Source organism: Salvelinus sp. IW2-2015, unplaced genomic scaffold (genome assembly GCF_002910315.2).
Source record: "Salvelinus sp. IW2-2015 unplaced genomic scaffold, ASM291031v2 Un_scaffold1295, whole genome shotgun sequence".
NCBI classification, from domain to species: domain Eukaryota; kingdom Metazoa; phylum Chordata; class Actinopteri; order Salmoniformes; family Salmonidae; genus Salvelinus; species Salvelinus sp. IW2-2015.
Window position 1 is genome coordinate 246,290 of NW_019942823.1, and position 24,101 is coordinate 270,390.

Consider the following 24,101-nt stretch of genomic DNA (forward strand, 5'->3'; position numbering starts at 1 on the left):
TGTTTACAGAGAAGTAGCATTGTATCTGGTCATTATTATTTCTTCTTAAGTTTGCTAAGAGTTGGTAGCAAGCTGATTGGTCGGCTGTTAGAACCATTAAAGGGTGCTTTACCATTCTTGGGTAGCGGAATGACTTTAGCTTCCCTCCAGGTCTGAGGACAAACATTTTTCTCCAGACTAAAAATATGACAGATAGGAGTGGCAATATAGTCAGCTGCCATCCTCAGTAGCTTTCCATCTAAGCTGTCATTATCTGGAGGTTTCTCATTATTGATGGGCAACAATAATTGTTCCACTTCACCCAAACTTACTTTACAAAATTACAATGCTTTTCTTTCATTATTATGTATTTTATGAATGAATATGATGGCTCACAGTCTGTTGTTGGCATTTCATGCCTAAGTTTGCCTACTATGCCAATTAAATAGTCATTCAAGTAATTGGCAACATGTTAGGAATTTTGTTAATAAATAGTTAAAACAAATTCTAGCTTTAGATAAAACTATAACTAATTGAACTCTGCATGCCTGGGGAAAAGAGATTTGTGTTGTGGGTCATAAAATAAGCAGAAAGGGTCGTTAAACTATGGTTGAACTGACCCAACTTAGCCTGAGGTGTTTAGATAAACTTTTTAGGTATTTCATTATCTTGAGTTGTCTGCTAAAGTGGTAATCAATTATAGTGAGCCTTCAGGATAAATGATTATATGGTGTTTCATGTGAGTGTCCTGTGAGGTTAGAATGAACTTTTGAACCTGTTTTCTATTTGTCAGGACAATAAGACTCATTCTGTAACCTATGACGTCATATCTTGTATATAAACCTGTGTTTATGATCAAATGGCAGCGTGCTCCGAGAATAAACACTATTATCTAATTTTAATAAGACTGTATCCTGTCTATTTTATGTTAATAAGTATCTTACAAATTCTTATAAATAGACAGATTGAATTTAATTAATGAGTATATTGTAGGAATTATTTAATTCCACTAACACAACATCAAAAGGTTTTGTGATAAATGAGCCATCTGATTCGGTGAAAGATAGAGTGGAATTAGCCCTTCTGCCTATAATTTCATTTAAACTATTCCAAAGGTTTTTTTCCATCATTTTTTCCATCATAATTTATTTGTATTTTTGTTCAGTTTAGTCACTTACTTCTCAATTTACAGTAGGTTTGCCAATCAGATGTGCAGCCAGACTTATAAAACAGTACTTTTGCCTCATCCCTCTCAACCATAAAATGTTTCAATTCTTAATCAATCCACGGGGCTTTAACAGTTCTAGCAGTCAGTTTCTTAATAGGTGCATGGTCTGGATGCTCGTCATTACACACATCAGACCAGAACATATTTTTTGTGTCTTCAACATAGGAATCCGTACAAAGGTTTTGTATGATCTATTATTCTCTATTTTAGGACCAGCCTTTGGAACTTTGGCTTTCCTAGATACGGCCACTATATTCTGATCAGTACATCCAATGGGTATGGATATAACTTTAGAGCAGAGTTCTGCAGCGTGGGTAAAAATAGGATCAATACAAGTGGATGATTTACTGTAGTTCCTGTACTGTTTCTAAACACCCTGGTAGGTAGATTAATAAGCTGAGCCAGATAACAGACACTGGTTACAGTGAGCAGCTTCCTCATGAGCGGATAGTTTGATGAAAACCAGTATATATTCAGGTCACCCAGAAAATAGACCTCTATGTTAACATCACACACATTATCAAGCATTGCAAACATACACTACATGACCAAAAGTATGTGGACACCTGCTCGTCGAACATCTAATTCCAAAATCATGGGCAATTAATATGGAGTTGGTCCCCCCTTTGCTGCTATAACAGCCTACACTCTTCTGGGAAGGCTTTCCACTAGATGTTGCAACATTGCTGCAGGGACTTGCTTCCATTCAGCCACAAGAACATTAGTGATGTCAGGCACTGATGTTGGGCGATTAGGCCTGGTTCGCAGTCGGCATTCCAATTCATCCCAAAGGTGTTCGATGGGGTTGAGGTCAGGGTTCGGTGCAAGCCAGCCAAGTTCTTCCAAACAGATCTCAACAAACCATTTCTGTATGGACCTCACTTTTCTGCACAGGGTCATTGTCATGCTGAAACAGGAAAGGGCCTTCACCAAACAGAATCATCTAGAATGTCATTGTAGGCTGTAGCGTTAAGATTTCCCTTCACTGGAACTAAGGGGTTTAGCACGAACCATGAAAAACAGCCCCATACCATTATTCCTCCTCCACCAAACTTTGCAGTTGGCACTATGCATTGGGGCAGGTAGCGTTCTCCTGGCATCCATCGGACTGCAGGATGGTGAAGCATGATTCCTCACTCCAGAGAACGCGTTTCCATTGCTCCACAGTCCAATGGCAGCGAGCTTTACACCACTCCAGCCGACGGTTGGCATTGCGAATCTTAGGCTTGTGTGCGGCTGCTCGGCCATGGAAACCCATTCCATGAAGCTTCCTACAAACAGTTCTTGTGCTAACATTGTTTCAAGAGGCAGTTTGTAACTCGGTAGTGAGTGTTACAACAGAGGACAGACGATTTTGGTATCGTTCTGTGAGCTTGTGTGGCCTACCACTTCGCGCCTGAGCCATTGTTGCTCCTAGATGTTTCCACTTCACAATAACAGCGCTCGCAGTTGACCGGGGCAGCTGTAGCAGGGCAGAAATTTGACGAACTGACTTGTTGGAAAGTTGGCATCATATGACGGTGCCACGTTGAATGTCACTGAGCTCTTCAGTAAGGCCATTCTACAGCCAATGTTTGTCTATGGAGATTGCATCTGTCAGGAAGGGGTGTGGCTGAAATAGAATCCACTAATTTGAAGGGGTGTCCACATACTTTTGTATATATAGTATATTATCCAGATAATGAATGTTAGCACTTGGTGACCCATAGCAGCACCCCAAAACAAGAGGCTTCAGCTGAGGCAGGTGAATGTGAAACTATACACCTCTTCAACAGCACTAGACATGAGATCCTCTCTAAGATTTACAGGAATATGGCTCTGAACATATACAGCTGAAGCTATTTTCCTGTTGTAACAACTGCTTGTAGAAACCTTTTTGTTTGTTTAAAAGCTCCTTCACTTGTGATAGAGAAACACCGTCCTCTCCGTTACTCCCACAGGCTTTGGTTTTGTATGTCATGGTAGCGACGTAGGCTAACGCTGGTGCTGCATGTAGTTCCGGAAACAGCAACAAACAGCAGGGATTGAGACAGCCACAAGCCCGGGACAATCCGCAGTCCTAGCCACAAGGGCTATCCGTGTTGCTGGCTGTGTTCAAGTTTTCAGGAAACCTTGCTAGCTTAATAGCTAGTTAGCAGCTAGGCTAGCTGCTACACCAAGCAGCTTTTCAGACTTTTGGTTGGCAGGATCCCTGGACAGATAGTGGTGGTCCCAGCAACAGATGCTAACCACTTTGCCGGATCCGAATTCAAAAGGTAGCTAGTAACCAAACATTTTCAACAGATTACTTTTTCTGAGACTTTCAAAAGTTTAAAAACAACAAACCTAGCTCTCCCTCGTTCTGCGTTCAGCACGCGTCGCCTCTCAATCTTATAAAAGGAGAAACAGTCTTTGAGTCTTACAAAGATTGTAGAACTGATCATCTCAAAAGAGGTGCCAAGGTAGCACGCTCTAAATGAGGGGTCCTGCTATTAACACTAAAACCTGCATTAACACACAGTTACATTAACGGGACTCCCTAAAAACACACCAGTTTGATACAGCTACGACTGGAAGGGATTTTTCGTAACAGGTTAGGAGAGCATTTCCACGAACACTAACCCTAAACCTTTTCCAAACCTCAACCTAATTCTCCTAACTTGCTACGTTAATTCTCCTAACCTACTGAGTAATTTGTTCTAACCTGCTACGAAAAAGTCACTTCCGATCATAGCTGTATCGAAGTGGCGTGTTTTTAGGGAATCTCTATATAAATACTATTGCACTTTTCATGTAGCCTACTTTTGTCCAGCTAATAGCTTAATCACCAAGCAACATTGTGGACTAAACGTTCAAATCTTGTTGCTGCAGGATTACTTTGCTACGACAATACTAGTCAAATGAAGATCCTACATCTGTAGCATCAGGTACCCTAAGGTAATATCCTCTCAACAGGTGCTTTCAAATAGTGCCGCTTCTTGGGTTTCATATCATGTACAGTTGAAGTCGGAAGTTTACATACACTTAGGTTGCAGTCATTAAAACTGTTTTTTCAACCCCTCCACAAATGTCTTGTTAACAAACTATAGTTTTGACAAGTCGGTTAGTACATCTACTTTGTGCATGACACAAGTAATTGTTCCAACAATTGTGTACAGACAGATTATTTAACTTATAATTCACTGTATCACAATTCCAGTGGGTCAGAAGTTTACATACACTAAGTTGACTGTGTCTTCAACTGGAGGTGTACCTGTGGATGTATTTCAAGGCCTACCTTCAAACTCAGTGCCTCTTTGCTTGACATCATGGGGAAATCAAAAGAAATCAGCCAAGACCTCAGAAAAACATTGTAGACCTCCACAAGTCTGGTTCATCCTTGGGAGCAATTTCCAAACGCCTGAAGGTATCACGTTCATCTGTACAAACAATAGTACGTAAGTATAAACACCATGGGACCACACAGCCGTCATACCACTCAGGAAGGAGACGTGTTCTGTCTCCTAGAGATGAACGTACTTTGGTGCGAAAAGTGCAAATCAATCCCAGAATAACAGCAAAGGACCTTATGAAGATGTTGGAGGAAACTGGTACAAAAGTATCTATATCCACAGTAAAACGAGTCCTATATTGACATAACCTGAAAGGCTGTTCAGCAAGGAAGAAGCCACTGTACCAAAACCGCCATAAAAAAGCCAGACTGCAGTTTGCAACTGCACATGGGGACTAAATTTGTACTGTTTGGAGAAATGTCTTTTGATCTAATGAAACAAAAATAGAACTGTTTGACCATAATGACCATCGTTATGTTTGGAGGAAAAAGGGGGAGGCTTGCAAGCCAAAGAACACCATCCCAACCGTGAAGCATGGGGGTGGCAGCATCATGTTGTGGGGTTGCTTTGCTGCAGGAGGGACTGGTGCACTTCACAAAATAGATGGCCTCATGAGGATGAAAAGTTATGTGGATATATTGAAGAAACATCTCAAGACATCAGTCAGGAAGTTAAAGCTTGCGTCTTCCAAATGGACAAYGACCCCAAGCATACTTCCAAAGTTGTAACAAAATGGCTTAAGGACAACAAAGTCAAGGTATTGGAGGGGCCATCACAAAGCCCTGACCTCAATCCTATAGAAAATGTGTGGGCAGAACTGAAAAAGCGTGTGCGAGCAAGGAGGCCTACAAACCTGACTCAGTTACACCAGCTCTGTCAGGAGGAATGGGCCAAAATTCACCCAATTGCTTGTGGAAGGCTACCTGAAGCGTTCAACCCAAGTTAAACAATTTGAAGGCAATGCTACCAAATACTAATTGAGTGTATGTAAACTTCTGACCCACTGGGAATGTGATGAAAGAAATAAAAGCTGAAATAAATCATTCTCTCTACTATTATTCTGACATTTCACATTCTTAAAATAAAGTTGATCCTAACTGACCTAAGACAGAGAATTATTACTAGGATTAAATGTCAGGAATTGTGAAAAACTGAGTTTAAATGTATTTGGCAAAGGTGTATGTAAACTTCCGACTTCAACTGTATATCTGACAATCTGCAAGTTGTGCTGTGTTTCTATGATGTATACATAGAGCTGTTATTGAGTTAACTCTACAATATATAGTGCTTTAATCTGACCTTTACCTAACAAAATTGCAGTAGTCATGTAACTGACTGTTACCTACAATTATGCTTTCGTCACTTAACTAAAATCACAACACATCCCCTCGTGTTACATAAAAGGTGTGCCTTAATCAACCCCAAGTCACATCGAATCATGAGAGAGGGGAGACTAGAACACACAGGACAGGTGTATCAGTCAAGGCCAGTGAGGTGGAACCCAGTGACAGCCAGTGTAGCAGCAGGAGGAGGAGGAGACCCATGGCCTGACTGTACACTATAAGAGGCTGTACTAGTTCATGAGGATGTGCAGTCATACCACAGGAACCCGGTAACCTGACCACTAGCCAGCTAGCCAATGGACTATTTGACGGGGAATCCCCACCCCCTGCAGATGTTGTCATGGAAACACTCTAGCTCTTGTGGGGTATCCTCTCTCTTGCTTGTTCACCAGATGCAGTACAGTGTTGGGATGTGAAGCTCACCACTACACAATGCATTGCTGGGATTTGAAGTTCACTACTCCACAATGCTCTCCTGGGACGTGTAGTTCACATTTACACAATGTATTGTTGGGATGTGTAGTTCTTTATTACACAATGTTCTACTGGCATGTGTAGTTCACTATTACAGAATGTTCTGCTGGGATGTGTAGTTCACTACTACATAATATAGGTCTGGGATGTGTAGTTCACTACTACAATGTACTGCTGGGAAGAGTAGTTCACTACTACACAATGTACTGTTGGGATGTGTAGTTCACTACTACACAATGTACTGCTGGGACGTGTAGTTCCCTACGACACAATGTACCGTTGCGATGTGTAGTTCCCAGAGGTGGAAAAAGTACTCAATTGTCATACTTGAGTAAAAGTATAAAGTAAAAGTAAATGCTATACATCAAATTCCTTATATTAAGCAAACCGGATGGCACAATTAACTTATTCCCCAAAAAAAATTGACAGCCAGTGGCACACTCCACCACTCAGACATCATTTACAAACTAAACATTTGTGTTTAGTGAGTCCGCAAGATCGGAGGCAGTAGGGATGACCAAGGTTGTTCTCTTGATAAGCATTCAAAATGTACTTTTGGGTGTCAGGGAAACTATATGGACTACAAAGTACATTATTTTCTTTAGGAATGTAGTGAAGTAAAAGTAAAACTTGTCAAAAATATAAATAGTAAAGTACAGATACCCCAAAAAACGATTTAAATAGTACTTTAAAAATTATTTTTACTTAAGTACTTTACACCACTAGTAGTTCCCTACTACACAATGTACGTTGGGATATTAATATTACTGATACGCAATGTAGCAGTGTGATGTCAAACTTACTATTACACAATGCCAACTTTCAATGTAGCAGTGGTGGACAGTAGTTTAGTGGTTTTGCAATTTCTATTTTAGAATATAGGGAGGGGGGGCGGGTGTGGACTAAACAGACACCTCTAAGATCCATATAGAAATTAAAAAAAAAAAAACGGACATTATTGATCATATATCCAATAAGGGTCCCACCATTGTGAAGTGAGAGCTAGAGACCGTACTGCCTGAACCCACTGAGGGTAAGGCCAGCCCCCACATACAGGATTCTGTGACTGTGGCAGCTAGGCTAGGACCACACTGTCTGCCATTCACATATAAGACACCAGAAAGGACTACATCATGGTAATATAACCATAACACTATCCTTGAGAGCCTCTTTAAGCAGGCTATAGTGTTTTGAAATAACACTGGAAGGCCTCCAGTTTCTTCTAATATGGATAAGTCTATGTTCTCTTGAACCGTGTATTTAACAATCCATGGACAGTGAGCATTATTTTCTTGGGTTTACCTGTTGTGACAAGCAGTTTTTAACAGTATACACTATCAATGAAATCTCACACTGTTGTCATCCTGTATTTTCCAGAAACATCGAGTCTTTATCTGTCCGCCTCCCCAATGTTTGGTACCGCAACCAAGGTAGAAGCTCTATTTTAGAAGACAATATCCATGGAAACCATGTTGTGGTTCCAAAGCACAGTGTGCTTGGTCAATACACAATGATGCATAAGCAGAAACAGAGTGAAACAGTGTGTGATTCTATCATCTCTCTCTCTCTCACACACACACCACACACACACACACACACACACACACACACACACACACACACACACACACACACACACACACACACACACACACACACACACACACACACCACACCACACACACACACACACACACACACACACACACACAGTATATATTTGACTTTCTACATGTTTTTCTTTTTGACTTTCTTCTTTGTTCCATTCCATTTTAGGCTGTAGCAATATGACAATAGGCTTTGTAGGCAAATAATGACATGGTTTTAGCGTTTTATAAAGCGTAATATTTACAATGAGTTTTCTCGATTTAGACATTTGATTTTTGTCAGTGCTAAGTGTTTGCACCCAGGCAAGGTTTTCAAATGTATAGTTTGGTAATGATTGGATGAAAGCCGTGTGGAGTTACTTGGCTGTGTACACAATTGATTTGTTAGTTTATGAACCTCTGTGGTCTCTCTGGAATGCAAGGCTACAGGATAAAACGGAATTTATCCAGGATATTTCACATACCGGTAGGCTATAAACTGTGAATGTTGAACTTCCTCTTTGAATAACGACAGCCCATAAATGTTAATTGTAACGTCAGTGAAACCTTACTTGCCTCTTATTACGGGGGAGAGACATGGTTTTTGGAATAAGATGAAAAAGGTATTTTATCTCTGCACACACTGTGCGTCTCCTACCGTCGCATCTGTTCCATTTAACATTGACGTCATTCGAGAGCGTGGAGCACATCGCCGCAGTCGGTCCTGAGATGAATGCACAATATTTAGTCCACCTGGTTCTCTCGCTCCACCTTGTGGACGAAGTCAGCCAGCGCCCCTCCCCCTCCCTCTGATAACACCGGTCTAATATTCAGGAGAACCACTTGAAAAGTTTGAGGGAGGGAGGGAGGGAGGGAGGGAGGGAGCGGGCGGGTGAAGTGGGGGCATACTACACTTATTTGGGCCAGAAGAGCCCGGTAGGGCAAAGAGGTTTTCCGGTGAAAACAGCTGGGCCTCTGCTATGTTCTTCGAGAGAGGATGGAATATGGACGCTTTGTCATACAACCATACATAGACTTTGGATGGCCTTGTGTGAGTATGTGTCTCTGCATGTTTGACCATAACTTTCTATTTTAGATGTAGGACTGGTCTCAGTGTTAAACATACCGACACATGCTGATATACAGGCATTTGCACGCTGAAAATAGTGTGTCGCTGCTGTGCTGAAGCTTTATTCAACTGCCAGGTCGCAGTTGTAAATGAGAACTTGTTCTCAGCTGGCCTACCTGGTTAAATAAAGGTGAAATAAAAATAATCGCATTTCAGGACCATGGAGAGTTCCCAGCAGACACTTCTCAATTTGTACATGTGGGGGCGCTATTATAACACCATATGGGTTTTCTATGATCGCTGCGGAGTTGTGAGCGTGAACCGCAAGCAGTGTGAGGGGACTATGATGTGGAAACGTCAGCTCATGATAGTAAATAATTTACTGTTTATTGATTATATGTTTGCATGTTTTGATAAAAATAACCTACCGTCCAAAAATCATTGTGTAATGTCGTGGATTATCGATAGCCTATGTCCGCATGGGAGCCTATAACATAACTGCTTTTGTCTTGATTCACTTATGCAGAGCCTACTACACGTTACACGTTCCAATTATAATTGCGCATGAAATCCAAACCTTACGGTGGAGAGAGAGAGAGAGAGAGAGAGAGAGAGAGAGAGAGAGAGAGAGAGAGAGAGAGAGAGAGAGAGAGAGAGAGAGACCGATGTGGATGAAAGCTTGTGCAAATCATGAATGATGGTTATTCTTGTAACACTTGAATAGAAGGAACATGAGGTGAACAACAGCATTTCAACCTTAACATCTGTCCAGGGTCTAAGCAAACCTTAGAGCTAATAGGCTAGGCTACAATCCATAACTAATGTTCCTGAACTGAAAGTTACAATTTCTGTTCATACAAGCGCTTGGAGTTGAACGTTGGATTTCAGCGTTGAGTAGCTTAGCACGTTTCAGGGTAGGCTACCAACTGTGGATAGCCTAGTCACCTGCACCCACTACCGCTCTTCAACGCTCCCTCCTCTCCAGCATCGCTGATCTGGCGGTGGACGGGTATGGTCTGGTCTATGGGTGTTGAACAGATGTCTCCGCCTGTTAGGAATCTAAAGTGCCTCTCACCGGTGATGTGTCAGTGTAAGGTCATCTGCAGCAACCGGACTCTCTCCCTCATGTTCGGTTGCAAGGTAAGCTTAGAACAGTTTTGGTGTAACAGTTGTAACGAAGCTATTACAACAGTTTGTAATTGCAACACAATTCACGTATATTGGGAGAAAGCGATGAGATGAGACAGATGGCTTAAAAGATGAATGAGATACAATAGAGCGTGCTTGTGTGTTGGTGTGTGTATTTGTGCGTGTGCACGTATGTCTTATGTGTTCAAAATAAGAAACCGTTCGGTTGACACAATGAAACTGCTGACTGAGCATTGTGATCATTCCCCAAAGATGATCCCACTACCTCACAGCTCTTATTTTTAGGCTACTTTTGTGTTTCCACTTTCACATAATGATCTAGTCCCCGATTATCTGAAGCTTTGAAATGTGAGCCTCTGCTGGCGATACGCCTTATATGTGTTTCCTGGTTTTATAGGCCTACTCATATGGATTATTCACGCCTGATATACAGTACTGTGTGTTCAGATCAACACTGCGGTCAAGTGACTTTGCATGCCGACATTTAGATCTGCCATTTCCACAGGCAATTTCCATGACATATCAACCAGCATATCTGAGCCATCCATGCATGTTACAGAGATGGTACCATTTGATTATCTTATAAAGACCATCAATGAACAACAAACCTTATACTTCACATTTGTGCTGTTTAAGTCAATAGTCAGCATGTAAACCAGCAGGAACATTATGTTCTGCTTTACTATTCAGCTGTGGGTCATGAGCTTTCTGTTTTGCATCCCAACTAAGAGACAATATAGATCCCAGCTAGTACATTTGGGAATATATGTTTTTGGTTTCCAATTGGTTGTGGGAGGAAGCCATGCCTTTCCTGACCGGTAAAACTGATTTTTAAATTTTGGGAACAGAAGTGAACATTTATTTAGCTTGTTTAGGAACACTTATTTTTATGCTACAGGGAGGTTCTGAGAGTGTTTTACTCTGTTTCTTTGAATGTTTTCCTGGTAGGTTTTATTAACGCTCTGAGAACGTAAATTCTAGGTTATTGTGAGATTTTTTAATGACTTCCTTAAAACTTTCACTGAATGTTTCAATAAGACTTTTAATAACACTGCTAGCTTAGTTTGGGTTCACTTTTTTGAACTCCAAGCACAGATAGGACACATGGAAATGAATTTCCTTAGGTATTAATCATGCAAACACATTTATTTTTTGTTTTTTATCAGTGAGCTTCGAACCTTCTGTTCGCTATCCATGGAGTTAGTCCTCTCCGCCACCAGGATGGAGCTAGAATGCCATGGTTTTTAATGCATACAACGCTGTTTATTTTAGTCTATTCAAGCAGACCCCATTTCAAAGGAAACAAGCCCTCATTAAGATCAGATGTGGCGAATTAGTGGGTGCGGCCAACACACCTTAACAAGATAGAGGACAGAGAGAGTTGTATTGATGCTGAGAACGGAATGTATATATTTGTAAATAATAATTCTTAGAACGTTCTCTAAACGTTACAACATTTTTATTGTGCTTTTATGGAAAGTTTTCTTAATTTCCACATCATATGATGAAATTGAACCAACGTGGAATAGACGTTAAATTGACGTCTGTGCCCAGTGGGATGAGGAAACTTACAGGAAACGTTATGCTGAGGAAACGTTTTGATCCTGAGTGGCGCAGTGGTCTGAGGCACTGCATCACAGTGCTAGAGGCGTCACTACAGACCCGAGTTTGATCCCGGGCTGTATCACAACCGGCCGTGATTGCGATTCTCATAGGGCGGCGCACAATAGGCCCAGCGTCATCCGTGTTAGGAGAGGGTTTGGCCGGCGTAGGCCATCATTGTACATAAGAATTTGTTCTTAACTGACTTGCCTGGTTAAATAAGTCAAATAAAAAGTATTTAAATTCCCACAGAACCTTTTTTCTTAACATTCTCTGAATTATTTGCGAACACTCTCAGTGTCAAACATGTTGGAGAAAGTTCCTAGAACATTACAAACATTGAAATTAACCCACTTTTAGGAAACGTTCCTTTACAATATGTACGTTTTTGGGCGACTCAATCAAATTCACATAGAAATGTGAGATATAGATCTTTAATTCCCATTGAAAGCAAGTCTAAGAAGCAGTAGATCTGTTTTGTGTGCTTTTTCTATGCTTCCCATTCTGAAGTTTCGTTTTTGCATCTTTTACTCGTGGTTTTATACACCATGCTTCAAGCAGCTGAATATACAATATTTTTGGTGATGGAAAATATATTTCACACAGGTTTAGATCGAACAATTATTCTCTACACAATGACTATTTGTTTTGTCTATCACGTTTAAGGTAAGACCCAGATGCAGACTGTGTCGAAGTAACAATATTTATTACAACAACAGGGGCAAAGGTACAGGACAGCAGGCAGGCTCAGGTCAGGCAGAGGTTGGTAATCCAGAGTAGTGGGGCAAAGGTACAGGACAGCAGGCAGGCTCAGGGTCAGGGCAGGCAGAAGGGTCAAAGCCGGGAAAAACAAGAAAAAGCTGGTAGATTCAACGAACAAAACCAACTGGCAACAGACAAACAGAGAACACAGGTATAAATACACAGGGGATAATGGGGAAGATGGGCGACACCTGGAGGGGGGGTGGAGACAAGCACAAAGACAGGTGAAACAGATCAGACAGACAGTCACATGAACTGAAATGAAGCGGTCTATTAGAATTTTAGCAACCAGGAAATGGCGGAGCGATTTCTGCATAGTGCATCTTTAAAGTAATGAAATACCAATATTATTCCAAAAAATGTTTTGTCAAGTTCCTTAAAATGTGCTGAGCCAAGCAACTATCCTGTATCATTCCCAAAATGTTGTGGGAAGGTTGTATGGAAAATAATCATAGGACAACCACACTCTCATCAAGCTCTAAGAAACATATGGTCCTCAGAAATGTATGTGCTAGTTGGAATATAGCTTCTTATCCTTCAATTCAGAGAGAGCTGTTTGTGACCTCTGGATTAATCCAATTTATTGGTAAGGGTGTTCACTCTGATATCAGTCCATAAAGGCTACTAACTGGTCGGGGGCTGTCTATTGTGAATCAAAAGTGTAATGAATGGTGCCACTGCAAGTTAGATCACTGTCGTGGTAGCCTCGTCGAGAACCAGGCTTCCCTAAAACGGGAGGCTTCCAAGGGAGGCATGACAATGACATGATTTTGAAGGTATGCAATGCGAGACAACTGTCATGGAGACTACTGTCATGGAGACTAGAAGGTGTCTATCTTGACTATATCAATGCCATCAGCCTTGGTAGGCAAAAGGTATTTTGGAATGAGATCATTGAACAGTTCAAAGGAAAACTTCACTGCCTGTCACTATTTGGGGTGTTTTCCCAGTCTCCCTACACAATTATGATTATTGAGAGGTGTTTCAGATATAATTATACAACATAACGGTATTTTTGAATTTTCGAGGCGGGAGAGTTCAACCAATGACGTCATTGGTTGATTGAGCCTGCTGTCTGATCCAGAAAATCATGGAGTTATGCGTTGTAAAAATTAGCAGCGAGTAGACATGGTTGTCCTTGTTCAATAGAGCCATTGGAATTGTCTCAACAATGTTCGTATCAGTTTGGAACCACCAAGACTCTTCATAGAGCTGGCCACCCGGCCGAACTGAGCAATCGGGCGAGAAGGGCCTTGGTCAGGAATGTGACCAAGAACCCGATGGTCACTGACAGAGCTCCAGAGTTCCTCTGTGGAGATGGGAGAACCTTCCAGAAGGACAACCATCTCTGCAGCACTCCACCAATCAGGCCTTTATGGTAGAGTGGCCAGACGGAAGCCATCAGTAAAAGGCATATGACAGCCCACTTGGAGTTTGCCAAAAGGCACTAAAGGACTCTCAGACCATGAGAAACAAGAATCTCTGGTCTGATGAAACCAAGATGAACCTCTTTGGCCTGAACGTCTGGTGGAAACCTGGCACCATCCCTACGTTGAAGCGTGGTGGTGGAAGCGACAGGGACTGGGAGACTAGTTAGGATCGAGAGAAAGATGAATGGAGAAAAGTACAGAGAGATCCTTGATGAAAACCTGATCCAAAGCGCTCATGACCTGAGATTGGGGTGAAGGTTCACCTTCCAACAGGACAACGACCCTGAGCACACATCCAAGACAACGCAGAAGTGGCTTGGGGACAAGTCTCTGAATGCCCTTGAGTGGCCCAGCCAGAGCCCGGAACCAATCGAACATCTCTGGAGAGACCTGAAAATAGCTGTGCAGCGACGCTCCCCATCCAACCTGACAGAGCTTGAGAGGATCTGCAGAGAATATTGGAAGAAACTCCCCAAATACAGGTGTGCCAAGCTTGTAGCGTGATACCCAAGAAGACTCTAGGCTGTAATCACTGCCAAAGGTGCTTCAACAAAGTACTGAGTAAAGGGTCTGAATACTTCTGTAAATGTGATATTTCCGTTTTTTTGTTTGAATAAATAAAAATAAATAAAAAATTGCTTTGTCATTATAGGCTATCGTGTGTAGATTGACGAGGGGGAAAAAACTATTTTATCAATTTTAGAGTAAGGCTGTAACATAACAAAATGTGGAAAAAGTCAAGGGGTCTAAAAACTTTCCAAAGGCACTTTACTGAACAAAAATATAAATGCAAAATGCAACAATTGTAAAGATTTTACTGAGGTCATAGAAGGAAATCAGTCAATTTATTTATGGATTTTATGAATTTCATGTGACTGGGCAGGGGCACAGCCATGGGTGGGCCTGGGAGGGCATAGGTCTACCCACTTGGGAGCCAAGCCCACCCACTGGGGAGCCAGGCCCAGCCAATCAGAATGAGTTTTCCCTACAAAAGGGATTTATTACAGAAATACTCCTCACTAACAGGGATGAAAACAAATTTCTACACAAAATTTGAGAGAAATAAGCTTTTTGTGTGTATGGAAAATTTCTGGTATCTTTTATTCATCTCATGGAACCAACACGTTACATGTTGCATTTATATTTTTGTTCTGTATATGTCATACATTGTGTCACGTTTGTTGAAATGAGCGGACCAAGGCGCAGCGTGCATAGAGTTCCACATGTTTATTTAAATGAAACTCACCAACAAAAACAATAAACAGCAAACGAGACGTAACGACTGGAGTGCTCACAGGCACTACACAAAAACAAGATCCCACAAACTAAAGGTGGAAAAAAGGATGYCTAAGTATGATCCCCAATCAGAGACAACGATAGACAGCTGCCTCTGATTGGGAACCATACCCGGCCAACAAAGAAATAGAAAAACTAGAATGCCCACCCAAATCACACCCCGACCTAACCAAATAGAGAAATAAAAAGGCTCTCTAAGGTCAGGGCGTCACACATTGACTTAACTGTTCCTGCTTACTGCTGTGTAAACTTACCTTGGTCTTTAGAGCAAATACACTTTGTCTTGAATACAATCCATGTCTTCTTATTTGGTACACTGACAGACTAATGTACTGTTTTATTGAAGCATGTTTACTTGCCATCAAATGAAAGTTGAAATGATACACCAACTCCCTGCATCATTTGTTTTAGCAGAAGTCAAAACTTTATTGATTTTTGATGCAGCTGAATCGTTTAGTCACTTGTCAGTACACTTGTAAATAATGTTATATAAAACATCAAACTCCATTATATACTTATGTACAAGAGCTAGCAATATCTATACTACAATGCAGTTGTGAGCATACTAGGTATTCTATACTTAACAGAAATATAAACGCTACATGTAAAGTGCTGGGCCCATGTTTCATGAGCTGAAATAAAAGATCCCAGAAATGTTCCATTTGCACAAAAAGCTTAATTCCCTCAACTTTTGTGCACAAATTTGTTTACATCCCTGTTAGTGATCGGTTATCCTTTTACAAGACAATCCAACCACCTGATAGGTGTGGCATATCAAGAAGTTGATTAAACAGCATGATCATTACATAAGTGCACCTTGTGCTGGGGGAAATAAAAGGCCACTCTAAAATGTGCAGTTTTGACACACAACCCAATGCCAGAGATGTCTCAAGTTGAGGGAGCGTGCAATTGGCATACTGACTGCAGGAATGTCCGCCAGAGCTGTTGCCAGAGAATGAATGTTAATTTCTCTACCATATGCCGCCTCCAACATCGTTTTAGAGAATTTGGCACTACGTCCAACCGGCCTCACAACCGCAGACCACGTGTAACCACGCAAACCCAGGACCTCAACATCCGGCTTCTTCACCTGCGGAATCATCTGAGACCAGCCTACTGGACAGCTGATGACACTGTGGGTTTGCACAACCAAAGGATTTCTGGACAAACCGTCTCAGGGAAGCTCATCTGCATGCTCGTCATCCTCACCAGGGTCTTGACCTTACTGCAGTTCGGCGTCTTAACCGAATTCAGTGGGCAAATGCTCACCTTGGATGGCCACTGGCACGCTGGAGAAGTGTGCTCTTCATGGATTAATCCCAGTTTCAACTGTGGCAGATGGTGTATGGTGTTGTGTGAGGGAGCGTTTTCCTAGTGTCAACGTACCCCTTGGTGGTGGTGGGGTTATGGTATGGGCATGCATAAGCTACAGACAATGAACACAATTGCAATTTATCGATGGCAATTTGAATGCAGAGATGCCGTGACGAGAGCCTGAGGCCCATTGTCGTGCCATTCATCTGCTGCCATCACATCATGTTTCAGCATAAAAATGCAGAGCCCCATGTCGCAAGGATCTGTACACAATTCCTGGAAACTGAAAATGTCCCAATTCTTCCATGACCTGCATACTCAACAGACATGTCACCCATTGAGCATGTTTGGGATGCTCTGAATCAACGTGTACGACAGCGTGTTCCAGTTCCCACCAATATCCAGCAACTTCGGACAGCCATTGAAGAGGAGTGGGACAACATTCCACAGGCCACAATCAACAGCCTGATCAACTCTATGTGATGCAAATGGTGGTTACACCAGGTACTGACTGTGTTTTTGATCCACACCACTACCTTAATATATTTTAAGTATCTGTGACCAGCAGATGCACATCTGTATTCCCAGTCATGTGAAATCCATAGATTAGGGCCTAATGAAATTACTTCAATTGACTGATTTCCTTCTATGAACTGTAACTCAGTAAAATCTTTGAAATTGTTGCATGTTGTTTTTATATTTTTGTTCAGTGTATATTATACTACAACATCCGTCTAACTGAATATGGATGTTGTGTTGGCTGAATGTTCCAGGCAGAGTCCTGAATGTTCTTCAGCTGGTGAACCTTGTGTTGGGCAATGGCAGCTGGTCTGGCAGAACTTCATGAGCTCCATGCCCTGGGACTCGTAGACTAGACACTTTGGCTCTTGCCAGCCCCGTGCAGTCTTTTCCTCTTCCCAGTCAGATGATGTTGAGCTTCAGCTTATTCCAGGCTGAAAGCTTTCATCCAATGGGTCTACGGGATCTGTATTACTGAAGCTGGTGTCAAGGTCATCTTCATCATCATCATCATAATCAGTAGGATTAGTCTGTAGTACATACTGTACACTAATCAGTGATTAGACAACATTTTGCTACTTTGTCCCCATCAATACACACTCAAACAAGGTACTACTGTATATCCAGCCATTCTCCTCGTGTCAATAGATCATGCATACTGACCTTGACACACAACACCCACCCTCAACAGACACCAGTCAGACACACAAACCATCCCCTCCTTACTAATAACTCTTATTTTTCTCCAATTTAGACTTCAAGCTTTGCATAAAGAATCAGCTAAGCCTCCATAATACAGAGAAAAGTAGCCTACTGATAAACACACCAACTATGAAAACAAGACAGACCATGTTAATGCCTAGCTCCAGTATATTTATTTTCTCATAATGGAGTCATGGAAAGATTTAGGTAAGGTGACTTACATTAGTTGTTGGTGCCGAGCTTGATGTTGATGCCGCTACAGATGTTGATGGGTTCAGAATCTGTAAATGGAACACATAGGCCAGTCACGTCAGTCTCTGTGGTAGTTAGATGGCTAGCTAACCCCATTCATATACACTAACTGCTTTAGCGCCTATTAACGATAGAATCTTCTGACCGGGGGAGTTTTGTTAAGAGCCTCTAAACACGCATCGCTTGTGGTACATTTTTGTAAACATAAGGAACGTATCTTTCATATTACCAATACATCATTTTCAAAAAAACAAAAGGTTAAATTACTACACACCTTTACAGGATGTGTTCCCACATGGCCATGCTACATCGCTTGTGTACAGAAGAGCGACGGAAGACATAGCCAGATACCTGTGCTAATTAGCTATCTATCGTGCTCTGAACACCTGTGTGTAAACGTAAGTGGAGAGGAAGTGTAGTTCAACTGGAGGAACACACAGCTTGTGGATCTGTGCAAAACTGCTACAGTAAGTGTATGTATATTTTTTGAAATATTATTTCTCGCTGATATGAGAGATATGGGGCATATCCGCATATGTTTTGAAAAACATTTTGATTATTGACTTTTCAATAATCAAACACAGCATAGGAATTGTAGTTCACATAAAGCCAAATGTGGGTGAATGTAACTGCTGAAAAACCTAGAAGGGTTTTCAAGAGCTAGCTAGCGGTTAGATACAGCCCGGTAGGCTGTAGCTAATGTAACCTAAAGTAGCTAACGTTAGCTTGCAAAGTTACAAATCACATCACCAGAAAGCAGCTGGCTAATTACATTGATTTGCTTTGGAATGTCTAGCCAGCGTATTATGAAAGCTAGCAAGATTTGGTTTAGATAAACAAATGTAATTCTCTACCTAGTTAACTAGCTATGTTACCGCTGCTTGACTTAGTAAGGTAACCAATGAAATGATACCCCAGCAGCCTGTGCTTGCTTTTAGTTTGCACATCCACGTTGAGCACCACACAAATAAATAGTTATTCACAAGCTGATGTTCTATGAACGAGTGGCTGGTCCAGTGAGTAGCGTTAGCTACCTGTTGACACCCATTCTCAACTGGGTCCACCTCGACAGGAGCGGTACTACATCCTGAAATCGCAAGGAATTCTGGATATTGTGGTTTGCTTACAACCAGGAAGTGTAAATGTCTCATTTCTACCGGTGAGATGCAGAAACGGTCGCATTTGTGTGTAGTGAGGAAATGTACAATTTGTATGACACGTATTATATGTTCATAACATAATAATAGACATATACAGTGAAAGAGCAGTGGTGAAATTTCCCTTTAAGAACTGAGTTCTGTAGAACCTGTGGATTTGTCACCCAGTGATGGGCTAGGTACAGTATGTGTGTTTCCAATTGGGACAACCACAGCCTAAGTATATCATGCTTTCAAAGACACTTATAAGACTGGTGTCATCACCTGGCCTTATCTGTTGATTTGATTCCCTCACTCACTCACTCACCCATCCACTTCATCCTCTCTTTCGCCCCTCCCATTTTCAGGGGTTTCTGGCCTGACAGCTTGCTCTGTTTCTCCTTCCACATGGCATGGAATGGGTCTTCATCCTGTTTTCCTCCCAGTCTCTTAGCTGTATCTAGCTAACCGTTTCTTCTCTGGCTCTGCCAAATGGCCATGCTGTGTCCATTAACAAGGTGCCTAGGACTCCCTCCTTGGTCTGGCGACAGTGCTCTGTGTGTACGTGGGTCTCTGTGGTATCTAACATATTCAGATCCTTGTGAGACCCAGGCAGCACCTCCACTTCTCATCCTCTCCTCTCCCTTCGGCACCAGATACTAGTTCCCTCCCTCTCTTAACACCATCCTGCACCACAGCTTCACACACACACTCAAACAGACTCCACTCCAAATCCCAGATAGCACAGAGAAAGAATGAGAATGTGAGCAAGAGCGAGAGAGAACAAGAAAGAAAAATGAGAGTAAGAGATCAGTGTCTCAATTCCATCAGTGTCCCAAATCTGAGGAGCAGTAGTGTTGGAGTGTACCAATATTTTGAAGTGTATTGAAAATCAAAATGGAAATACTGATATGCATTTACTCATGGACAGACAATCTTTGATCTAAAGGAGAGACAGTTGACCCAAACGTGGCGCCAGCATGATGTATATATAGATCCCTTGGCCTGTGATCCTTCCCCTGTTCCTCCAGTTTTACAGACTGGAAATAACTGTGCCTGGGACCATTATGAGGACTGAGGAGGTCCATTTCCTGACTAATTCCTGGGTACTAGTGGACTAGACTATTGTTCCACTATGTGTTATTATCTTACAATAAGACAAGTCCTCTATTCTGATTAACTCCCAAGGTGATCTCCATGGTGATGATGACCTGTATTAACCTCAATTACGCATATTCACCTCACAACTTGTGGGCTGTCATAATATTGCTATTCACTCCACTGTCATTGAAAACTCTGGTTTTCATGTGGAAGAGATTGATTGAGGAAGTGAAGTACTGTTGTGCGCTTTGCTGCTCTTATTGGTACTGTAAATATTTGAATGTAAGAGATGTTTGTTATTCCTAGAGCCATCATCAAAAACGTCAAGTTGTGTGTTTAGTGTGGCTTTAGATGCTGCTCTAGTTCAGAGATTGGGGTGGTCGTGGAGAAGGCCAGTTAAGTTGAGGCGTACTATCAAAGTAAGTGGAGACTAACTATCCTAGTTATAAATTATTAAAAACTAGGGGATCTATGGTTATTCCACCTAATGTGGAGATCAATGCTTAGCACACCCAGGGAATTCACTCATGAGCACTTTACTGGAACACTGAATTCACTCATGAGATCTTTACTGGAACACTGAATTCACTCATGAGATCTTTACTGGAACACTGAATTCACTCATGAGATCCTTTACCTGGACACACTGAATCCACTCCATGAGATCTTTACTGGAACACTGAATTCACTCATGAGATCTTTACTGGAACACTGAATTCACTCATGAGATCTTTACTGGAACACTACCCAGGTCACTAGGCTATTTTTCACAGGAACCCAAGAACCCGCTGTCGCTCACTGCCAACCAACCAATCACGCAACCAATAACCCTATAATACCCCTCCCCATGCCTGCCTCCACAAAGACTCAGATCTCCATGAATCATATGAGTGAGATATTGTAGTTCTCTGTTCTCTGTATAACTGTTAATGAGTGTTCTCTTGTTAGTGCTCAGTTTATTCAGAGAGTTGTGTTCCAGGGGTGCTGAACTTCAGACAGCTAGCTGGCTTAGTAGCTTCGCTAGCACACTTTCCCCCAGATGAATCTGACCTGTCGATGCTGCTGCTTTTACTATTTTCTGTTGGATTCAGTAGTGAGCCTCTTATCTACAGTATCTACCTGTATCTGCTACCATCATTTACTGGAGCCGGGAATGGCTGGTGTATTTTATGATTGTCAATTCAGTATCCTCTCTACACTATCTCTCTTCTTTCCTCTCTTCTCTCCAACGCTCTCTCCCTGGCCTGTTCCATCCTCCCTGCTGGCTGGCTTGGTGTTGCTCTAGCACAAGCCCCATTCCATTACTTAGTAGACTTGCTGAGTTGAATCTCGGCCAGGATGACTGAAACTACAGATGCCAAAAGGTCATTCGACCAAATGGAGTGAAGCCCTGGACTGGTGTAAAGGGACATACAGTAGAACATATTTAATAACATTACTATCTGGTTCACATTCTCTTAATAACCCCAAATAATTCCAAACATTTTATTTGCCTTGATGTATTGTCTGTGTATTCCCTTTGTGGAGATGACTGGTAGTGATTGAATTGAGAGTTGCTGTGTCGTGTGTAGGCTATCTCTGCCGTCCCAACTGCTGTTCTGGATGGACTGTTCCTTAAGACCACACATGAGCGATTTCATTGATTGAATTATCTTCCATTATCTGAAGTTAAGATTAAGCATTAATTTCTATGCAATTACATGAAATCTAATTAGCAGTGCATGTTACTGTAACATACATGTACATGATCACATCCAAAATACACTCCTACCACAGCTTTCATTTGATCAGCATCAAATCTATTTTCTTGCCTGCCTACATTCCTCTCATTAAAAATTATGTTTTCAAACATTTTTACCCCCAGAATTTCTCTCTGTTTGTTCATCTGTTGTTGGAGGAGTCTTGTACCACATTACCTCACTCCTCCTCCTTGCTCTCCCCTCCTCCTTGCTATCTCATCCTCCTTGCTCTCTCCTCCTTTCTCTCTCCTCCTCCTTGCTCTTTCCTCCTCCATGTTATCTCCTCCTCCTTGTTATCTCCTCCTCCTTTCTCTCTCCTCCTTCTTGCTCTCTCCTCCTCCTTGCTCTCTCCTCCTCCTTGCACTCTCCTCCTCCTTGCACACTCCTCCTCCTTGCACTCTCCTCCTCCTTGGCACCACTCCTCCTCCTTCGTTATCTCCTCCTCCTTGCGCATTCTCCTCCTTGTTACTCCCTCCTCCCATATTGTTTTTATTTACTTTTCTGCTCTTTTGCACACCAGTATTCTTACTTGCACATCATCATCTGTCATTTTATCACTCCAGTGTTAATCTGCTAAATTGTAATAACTTCACTACTATGGCCTATTTATTGCCTACCTCCTCACGCCATTTGCACCACACTGTATGTAGACTTTCTTTTTTCTATTGTGTGTATTGACTGTACGCTTTTTTATTCCATTGTAACTCTGTGTTGTTGTGTTCGTTGTACTACTTTGCTTTATCTTGGCAGGTCGCAGTTGTAAATGAGAACTTGTCTCAACTACTTACCTGGTATAAAAAGGTGAAATAAAAAATATATAAAATCTCCTCCTCCTTGCTCTCTCCTCCTCCTTTCTCTCTCCTCCTCCATGTTATCTCCTCCCCTTTGTTATCCCTCCTCCTTTCTCTCTCCTCCTTGCTCTCTCCTCCTCCTTGCTCTCTCCTCCTCCTTTCTATCTCCTCCTCACTTGTTATGTCCTTCTCCTTCTCTCTCCTCTTCCTTGTTATTCTCCTCCTCCTTGCCTCTCTATCCTCCTTGTTATCTCATCCTCCTTGCTCCTCCTCCTTTTCTTCTCTCCTCTCCTTTCTCTCTCCTCCTCCTTTATTCCCTCCTCCTTTTTGTCTCCTCTCATGTATCTCCTCCTCTTTGCTCCCTCATCCTCCTTTCTCACTCCTCCTCCTTGTTATCTCATCCTCCTTGCCACTCTCCTCCTCCTTGCACTCTCCTCCTCCTTGTTATCTCCTCCTCCTTGCATTCTCCTCCTCGTATCTCCTCCATTATTGTTTTTATTACCTTTTCTGCTCTTTTCACACCAGTATCTCTACTTGCCCATCATCATCTGCTCATTTATCACTCCAGTGTTAATATGCTAAATGTAATAACTTCACTACTATGGCCTATTTATTGCCTACCTCCTCACGCCATTTGCACGTATGTAGACTTTCTTTTTTTCTATTGTGTTATTTACTCTACGCTTGTTTATTCCATTTGTAACTCTGTGTTGTTGTTTTGTGTACTACTTTGCTTTATCTTGGCCAGTCGCAGTTGTAAATGAGAACTTGTCTCAACTAGCTTACCTGGTTAAATAAAGGTGAAATAAAAAAATAAATAAATCTCCTCTCCTTTCTCTCTCCTCCTCTTTCTCTCTCCTCCTCCTTCTCTCTCCTCCTCCTTGCTCTCTCCTCCTCCTTGTTATCTCCTCCTCCTTGTTATGCCCCTCCTCTGTTATCTCCTCTCCTTGTTATGCCCCCTCCTTGTTATCTCCTCCTCCTTGTTATCTCTCCTTCTTGTTATCTCCTCCTCCTTGCTCTCCTCCTCCTTGCTCTCCTCTCCTCTTTTTTCTCCTCCTCCTTGTTGTCTCTCCTCTTGCTCTCTCCTCCTCCTGCTCTCTCCTCTTGCTCTCCCTCCTTGCTCTCTCCTCTCTTGCTCTCTCCTCCTTGCTCTCTCCTCCTCCTTGCTTCTCTTCCTCCTCCTTGCTCTCTCCTCCTCCTTGCTCTCTCCTCTTGCTCTCTCCTCCTTGCTCTTCTCCTCCTCCTTGCTCTCCTCCTCCTCCTTTTATCTCCTCCTCCTTGTTGTCTCCTCCTCCTTGCTCTCTCCTCCTCCTTGCTC

General features: G+C 42.1%; 1 protein-coding gene across 1 annotated transcript in view; it reads left to right on the top strand.

The window, feature by feature from the left end:
- Window positions 1-9,675: 9,675 nt before the first annotated feature.
- LOC112070333 (discs large homolog 1-like protein) overlaps window positions 9,676-24,101 on the top strand; it is a gene marked incomplete at its 3' end in the record, with an annotated part of 85,229 nt that continues 70,803 nt past the window's right edge. Inside the window, exon 1 of the mRNA XM_024137750.2 lies at window positions 9,676-10,130. Coding sequence (XP_023993518.1) covers window positions 10,002-10,130 — 129 coding nt within the window. The remainder of the gene's footprint in view (window positions 10,131-24,101) is intronic.